The 8,235-nt window shown below is 42.4% G+C and overlaps 1 protein-coding gene across 1 annotated transcript; it reads left to right on the top strand.

Moving 5' to 3' along the window:
* Nucleotides 1-802: 802 nt before the first annotated feature.
* On the top strand, nt 803-8,005 carry LOC149298994 (nuclear receptor-binding factor 2-like). Its single transcript, XM_089486980.1, has 4 exons — nt 803-832; nt 4,674-4,758; nt 5,928-5,968; nt 7,271-8,005. The coding sequence occupies exons 1-4, from the start codon at nt 803-805 to the stop codon at nt 8,003-8,005; spliced, it is 891 nt and encodes a 296-aa protein (XP_089343106.1).
* The last annotated feature ends 230 nt before the right edge of the window (nt 8,006-8,235 follow it).

Here is an 8,235-nt window from a genome sequence, read left to right as displayed (position 1 = left end):
ATTTCCAAATTGGGGCAGATAATAAGTGATTTTCTGCCAGGACATCTTTTTTTTGTTGGATTGGACAGGAATCAGAGGTTTTCTATTGATGATCTAAATGCTCTGCGAAACACACTCAACTACATGGAGTTTGTTTTTTTTGGTTGCTATGGTTATAAGACAGCTTTTAAAATGTCCACCATAATAACTTTCTATAAAATAAACTTTAAGCCTGATTATGTTCAGACAGTAAAACCATTTTTAGAAAAGAAAAAACGATTGGTTCTGTGAAATACATATTATATATATATATATATATATATATATATATATATATATATATATATATATATATATTAATTATCTTATATTATTACTCGTTACAGGTATAAGCTTGCGGCTTGAAGCTTTCCATACTGTCACTGACGCGGTCTGTTATGGTCATAGAAGTTTGAACACACGAGAGAAAACTGACAACAACGCGGCGACCATTTAATTGGATACCGAAATCCGGAAAGCCTATGGTGCTGTGTGCGCCTCAACACGAGGAGACATACAAGTAACGTGCCTTATGCCTCTTGCGTTTAGAACTCTATGGTAAACACCGGTCCAGGCGGCGGAGCGTGTGACGTATAAGGTGGGCGGGGCTTTAGGAGGAAGTTGTTGTTGCAGCTACTGCGGTAGGAGCCGTAGTGTGTTGACACCAGCCGGGATCAGCCCCAGATTTCCCCCGAGTATAGCGGTGACAGTGAGGCCTGATGATTGATCCCAGATACAGGCTTCTCCCTGTACAGCAGCCATAATCTACACAGAGCAGGACTCCATGGAAGTGATGGAAAGTCCTCTGAACCTGGTGAGTAGCTGCTTCCTGCCACACAGGTGCAGATGGCTTCGATGTGTACACTTGTTACTCGTCACTCATTTGTACCCCATAATGTGACATTAACACACTACTCAGCAGCTGCAACTCCCATCACCCCTCACCTACTGCCCTAGAGTGATGGGATTTGCTGTCCACCAATCACTGGGGACAGCATATGAGCTGCATATGGCTATTAGCTCTCTGTATAATTGGGCACCTTATCGTTTTCCCCTTTTTATCAAATGTTTTAGGAAGTGAAAAAAGGAACTAGTTTATTCCTCCTTGGCGGTGAAAGGGTTACATTTAGGTCGAAAGAAAACCAAAATTGCCCCCCCCCCCCCCGAAAATACCACTGCAGTTATTATGAAAAATGTATTAAATATTACTTTAAAAACTGGATCTCTCCAAAAATATACAATAAACCCTTTTCTTGACAAAACCGTGACCCCATCCTAAGAATGTTGAGTGATTCCGGCGGCCGCGGCCGGGGATCGGATCCTCTCCGTAGAAGCGTTTGCCGCCTCTGTGTGCTTTCTGTCGGAAAGGTCACCCTGTAATGGAAATCCTCCATTTATATCCCGTCTGTAATTAGAAATACCGTTTCACGTAATAAACCTCGATGTGCAAGGGGGGGCTGGACAAGCGGAATCCTCGGCCATCTACAAGGTGTACAGCGCTCTGGATTATGGTGGTGCTATATAAGTCAATACAAGTAGCACGTCATCCACAGGCGTAGCACTTTGGGCCCGGATTCCCCGGTGTCCCTTTGTTTCTCGTCTGGCAGACCTCGCCTAGAGTATTGTGTGGAGCTCTGGAGACGTCATCTCTAGAAGGATACAGAGATATCTAGAGAGCGTCCAGAAGGAGGTTATCAGACTTATACATGGTTTGCAGGATAAAAAGAATAAGGAAGGATGTAAAGCTTGGGGGGAGAAGAAAAGAGTGGGGGTGCGGAAACATTTAAATACTTAATGGATTGAACAAAAAAACTTGTTTCGAAGAAGAACAAATGTTCGAACAAGAGGTTGTGATCTAGACCTAGAAGGTCAGAGGCTTGTAAATGCGGAACTGCAGATACAGGGGGCCGTGGGAGGGATGACGGTAAATGTTAGATAAATGACACCGTAGCCCCCCCCCCCCCCATAATGGAGGTTACTTGTGAATCCCGGAAGCAAGCGAAGCCTCCTGACGGTAATCGTGATTATAAAATATATTATTATAACGAAGGTTTTTCCTTCCAGGAATGGCAAACATTTTAATTAGCAGGTAGTTTAATAACCTTCAGCCTCCCAGAAGCATTAATGAGGGACGTTTCCTTGAATGATAGTGATGTATGTAACACGATTGTCATGGCTGTCAGCAGAGGGTTAAATGGTCCCGCAATCTCCCTGTATTTGTACCCAACAGCAGTATTGCTGGGATTGATCAGTACTTTACGATGTCATAGAGAAGGACCCACCAACTTTAAGCTGTCATAGCGTTATTCACACTCCTACACCGTGCCTGTTTTCTGTATTCACTCGCATGTACTTCTGATTCGGGACCTACCTTTAATCCGCACGCCGTGCACCGCGGGTTTGTTCGGATCCCTCGCCGGTGTACAATGAACTGGAAATTAGAACAATGAATTAAACTCAACGTTTTGCACCGGATATTCCTCGCATTCGATGGGAATAAGGACATCCTCGATATACGTTTGAGGACTTCAGGACACAGCCGGAAAAAAGGGCAGACGACGGGCTGAACGCTTCGTATCGGCTGCCAAATTGTGTTTTTCATCTTTCTTCATAATGTGCATTTTTTAACAACGTAACGCTGACCGTCGCACTGCTCCCTTCTCTTGTATGAGCCACTCTATGGGGAGTTCGAAGCTTTAGCCCCATCACGGGGCAGCTCTGGACGACACAGAAGAAAGGAAGTTACGGAATCAAAAACATGCAGTAATATTTTGGGAATGGTGCGATTTCTGGCTTTCTTAGACATGTAGAGGTTTATGTATGAAGAGCGATGGTGTAAAGTAGTAAAAGTGAAGCATTTACCATGGCAACCAGTGGAATCTGCCCACCGATTGCATCTATGCACCAGGATTGCTCTTGGTAAACGAGGCTAATATAAATATAACTGTTTGTTAGCGGGGACAAGAGATCAAATATCGACTTGTCTAGCAAATAAACCATTTAGGATGTTTTCAACGTAAAACATGAAGTTCAACCGTGAAGAAGAAAAAAAAAAGATTTTTTTTCTGGGTTTTTAGACACTTTGACCAAAATTGAGTTAATAAAACTTGTTGACGCGGCAAATCTCTGTTTATTTACCGGCAGGAAGGCTGCGCATGCCGACGCTTATACTCACGGCTCTTTGCAAATGAAGAACGAGGGAGATGCGGACTTAATGACCGAAGCCAGATATCGCAGCCCTTTCTCGTTTGTTGTGATGCTGTCATCCATCGCACGGTTAATTAGTGATACATGTTTTGGAGTTTTGTCAGCCTCTGTTATTATAGTTCTGGGGAATTAGTCAGGACGTACGAAAAAGTGTCCACGTGATAATGTCATTAAGTGTCATTTAGCATAATTACTAAAATATGCTAATAGCTGCAGGATACACATGCTGACTACAAACCATGACTTACTCACTTGTTTGGCCCATAAAATGCAAGCGTCTCCATTAATCACAACGGTTAAAGCGGAAGTCCCACTGGTGTGGAGCGAAATGCGTTGGTGCAGCCGTAGCCTTCTCCTCTATAACACACAATCCATAGACAGAGTTCTAGAATAGAAGGGGTCCGGTATTATATGTATTTTATATGTAAATGCAAACCCCCCTATGTTAAAATAATGTGAGCAGATACTTTGTGAGCTGTTACCGATGGCTCCTGATCATTCATCGTCCAGCTTACAGCTTTCTCCAAATGAATCCCAGGGAATCTCCAACCGGGAAATAACCAAGGAATGGCAAAAAGCCCCTGGTTTGAAACTAATTCCACCCGTTGAAAAACCAAAAGCGCACACTTGTTTAATTAAATACACACTGTGACCTCTGTAAGTATCATGTCTACTTTAATTTCTCTTGTGTATCGGCCATGGAGAGAGAGTAGTCTGTTGAAAGATGGGATTGGTTGACCAGTCCGTGGAGAAGGTTACCAGTCCGTTTAGTGTCAGATATTTACGACGTAATCTGCTGGTTTTTATTTCTTTTTAATGTCTGCTGGACGTTTGGAGACCTTGTCTGGGAAATATTGTTATCTTGCTGCTTTGTGGGGATTTACATAAGAATGTAAGTAAATAGTGTAGCATATGCTGTTACATCATGTTAAATAGCACTATTGTACCCTGCTTTTGGTGTTTATTGATTCAATAGATGGTCAAAAATTAAAAACTCATAAATTGGATTCTACCAAAATCTATAATAAAAGCAGGTTGTGCCCCCTGCGTCGGGTTTCGGTACCCAGAGCGCCAGAAAGTGTCCCTTTTGCTGCCGTTGGTTCTGCATCCTGCGCCCACCGGGTGCTCCACAGCTGCTTCTCCCCGCTGGCCAGGACCTGCTCTGAATTATACCCGGAAGCATACAATGTAAATGTCTTATCAGAGGGATGGTTACAGCCGATGTACGTCCATTCTTATTAATGTTTTGTAGCCCTAACCGTTACTGGCCCTTCTGTTTCTTGGGCTTGGTGGTTCAGAGTGGTTCTTATTGAACTGCTTTCTTCTACTACAGACACAGACTTGGAAATGGTAACCAAACAGCTGATCTGTATCCCAGTGTAAGACAGCATTGCATACAGACTAACATCTGGTTTTACGTATTTATACCATTTATTATATTTTTATAGGCGCATCAACAAAGCAGAAAAGCAGACCGGTTTTTGGCAACAGGCAAATATGAAGAGGCAATCGCGTGCCACAAGAAAGCAGCTGGTACGTAACCAGGACTAATAAAACGGAAAACTAATATTTTTTAATAATAATGGCATGTAGTGCCTAGTTTTGTAATTTTGTCGGAATTAACGCTTTAGCTCGCGGAGGAGGAACTCCTTAACTTGCGATCAACAGGTTTGGAAAACATTAGTAAATCTTGCCCCTCGAATTGTAAAGAAACAGAACCTGAGGGTAAACATGACTAATTCAGTCCGTGTTATGTCTCTGGCTTTTTTAACCTGTCATGGACAATTGCATGTTTCCAGACATGACATCAATGGCAGTAAGCATAACGGGGGACATTTAATGGAGGTTGTTACATTACGGTACAGGGTTTTGAAATGTGTTGGAAACAAAAATTGTCTGGGGGATATTATGGTTACTGTGCCATGAAATCCCAGATTCCTGATCTAATATTACGCAAATATTTTCTTACATTTTCTTTTAAAAATATTCATCTTATCCACACAAGAAACATTGAACACTTTAATGACCTTTCCCTCTCTCCATCACCATCTACGCTAATACCATCCCAGCATTTAGAAAATATTATTAGAATGAATGGGATTTACTTGAGTAAAAAATCCTATCGTACACAAAAAGTACAATCGGGATCTACAGTTAAGGAAAAAAATAGAAATCAAATCCCCCCCCCCCCCCCCATTCTTTCTTAAGTAGGCAAGTTTACATCTGGTTTATACTCGGTGTTCTTGCTCTCTCAATTATTACCAAGGCGCAAAATAATACTTAAACATCACATTAATTACATGGTGGGTTTTTGCAGAGATAAAATGTCCTCAGTGCAGGGTGCTAACCAGTTGACTAGCAGATGTATAGATAAGTTAAAAAGAAGAGTTTGCCCAACATCTGTTGGCCTGCAAATATATATCTAACAAGTGGGCAGTGGAAGCAAACAATATTGTGAGCGCACTAGGGGTGCATCCAAACAAGAGGGTGACTCGGAACCTGTATATGTCATAAGACCAGCTTGCCTAAACCCCTCATAGTCCATACTCTTTCAGTTTTAGGGTTAAAATGGGCACTATGCAGTCGCCTACAGTGCACCATCTGCTGGTTTCAGTATCCGGGACGTTGCTGCAATTCATGCTACGTTGCTGATCTTTCCCCATTGCTTTGGTTTAACGTCATACACGCTTTCTTTTCTGCAGCCTACCTTTTGGAGGCCAAGAGGCTGACCCAGTCGGAGCAGGTAAGGTTACAATACAAGACATTGCCAATAGAACAAGCCTTTGAAATGCTGTTCCGCCCCGTCACATCAATAATTGCACTCTACGGTATGCCAAGAAAATGCAAAAGCTATAAATCCTCCAATCTCCCCCATAGCAAAGAACAATCCTTCTGTTAGAAACGCATTGCTTTGTGCCTAAGCCCCTCCACTTGTCTGCCCAGTAGGTTTCTGCGTCCGTGGAGTGGATATGGTGCCAGCGCTAACCCGCCTTAACCAGTGGATAAAATAACATTGTGCCTGCATGCAAACACATAAATATTATTATATATAGGTCTATGCAGTTTGGCTCCAGTGTATTTTGTTACTAAAATGAAGACTTTTGTTGCATTGACATTCAGCTTAAATCCAATCTGAAATGTCTGTTCAACATAATTCACACGCGCTAAGCACCGTGCACGTGAGCCGAGTATTTATAGTGAATCTGCGTCCGACCAGCAGGACATCACCAGAGATTGTGAGGAAATCCTTTGAGTCCATTACATAAGGAATTCTTTCCATTGCCCATCGTGAAGAAGCACCACATGTCTTCGCTGGATAATCATCTTAGAGATGCCGTGTATTTTTCTTTTTTAAAGGGCCGCTTTGTGCTCACCCTCACCCTAAATGCTATTGCCCCTTGCTGCAATGCTTAATTCATATAAGCGACGCTCTTAGATAGTGAGGGAAAATCAGATTGATTGCAGTTGAGTTCCGAAAATGAACAAGTCCCAGGAGACCAGTTGGACGACTTTTTTGTGTGGTTATGGATCTTGACCGATGTAACTTCTAACACTCTTCACTATCTGCGGCTTAAATGCTGCATACATCTGTCAATCAATTTGTGTTTCAGTAGGAGAATTGCTCTTGGGCAGGATAACGGCCTCATTTCTGACTTAGTTCTGGTCAACTCTCCAGCCCAGCAAAGGCCCATACCAAGTCAGGACACTTATGTATGGTTTCTAATGTATGTACGTGCCAGTGACCATGCATATGGAATAATTGCCTCAAAGCAACTCGTTTCCATGCTTAAAAGAACAAATTAGCTGTAGGTCCCTTAAAGACAAGGATGGCAACTGTGTGAAGGTTTAACCTACTTGATAACTGCACAAGTCTTCTTTGTCAAGTATTTACTTCTTGTCTTTTGTGACTTTCCAATCCTGAAAGCTTTCCTTATATACTTCTTGCCTAGAAGCAATGAAACTGTGTATTGCCGATTGTATGTGTGAAGCTTTACAGGGTGCTGCAGTTTTAAGCAAGTCTAATAATGTTAATTTTGCTGGGCAGGCTCAACTATCGTTGGAACTACAACGAGAAAGCCATTTCAAACAGCAGTTGTTGATCCAAGAGAGACTGAAGAGGGCAAGAAGAGAGGATAAGCTTCGAACCCAACAGAAAATGACCACCACGGAAAAGGATTCAACTGCTCATCTCCAGACATCTTACAAAATGTCTTCAGATGATGTTGACAGCCAAAATACTCTTGTTTCTGCAGGCCAGAAATCTAGTTCCAACCCAGGGAAGTATTGTCAAGAAACCCGTAATATCCTCGAAAGGGAACCAGACTCTCTCCTCTACTTGTTACAAAAAAGGAAAGAACCGTTGGAGGAGTACAAGGCGCACCGAACTCCAAAAGACGACAAAACAAAACTGGAAGAGCAAGCAACGAAAATCAAAGACCTAAACCTACTGGTGGACACTCTCCTTGCCGAGAATGAAAAATTAAAAAAGGAGAACAGAAAGTTGCGCGCTGAAGTGTTGAGATTGCAGAAGACTCCGGAAAAGGAACTGGACATAGATACTGATTTTGTAGAAAAATCAGAGCTGTGGAGTATGCAGCAACCAGCAGGCAGCACAACCAACCCTTCGACTGCCTGGCAGAAGTTTATAGCCAACGCTGGGAAGAGCGCAGACATTCCTATACCCAACCTTCCACCCTTAGACATTCCTTTACCAGAGCTTCCTCCTCTGGAGCTTCCGGAAGATATACAATCTCAACTTAAAGGACTAATGGATAGCTAGAGAACTTACTTCTATATTACAGCCATCAGGATAGGGAATATGATCAGGGCAGCAGTACAGTAAGGCTCGAAACTCCTTACCAGGAAGGAATGCTAGTAGACATGTCACTGTGAATCATTCAATCAAAGTTTTTGTCAAGTCAGATCTAAGAAGTGAAAAGCAGGCTCTTAAAGACAATATTTCTTCTGTTTTATTTTTTAATACAACTGCCTGAAATCACATTGCGAAAA

Source organism: Sceloporus occidentalis, unplaced genomic scaffold (assembly GCF_023333645.1).
Source record: "Sceloporus occidentalis isolate IW3139 unplaced genomic scaffold, rSceOcc1.0.p SCAF_30, whole genome shotgun sequence".
NCBI lineage: Eukaryota > Metazoa > Chordata > Lepidosauria > Squamata > Phrynosomatidae > Sceloporus > Sceloporus occidentalis.
Note: the sequence above shows the minus strand (reverse complement) of the source record. Positions and strands in the feature narration are given on the sequence as shown.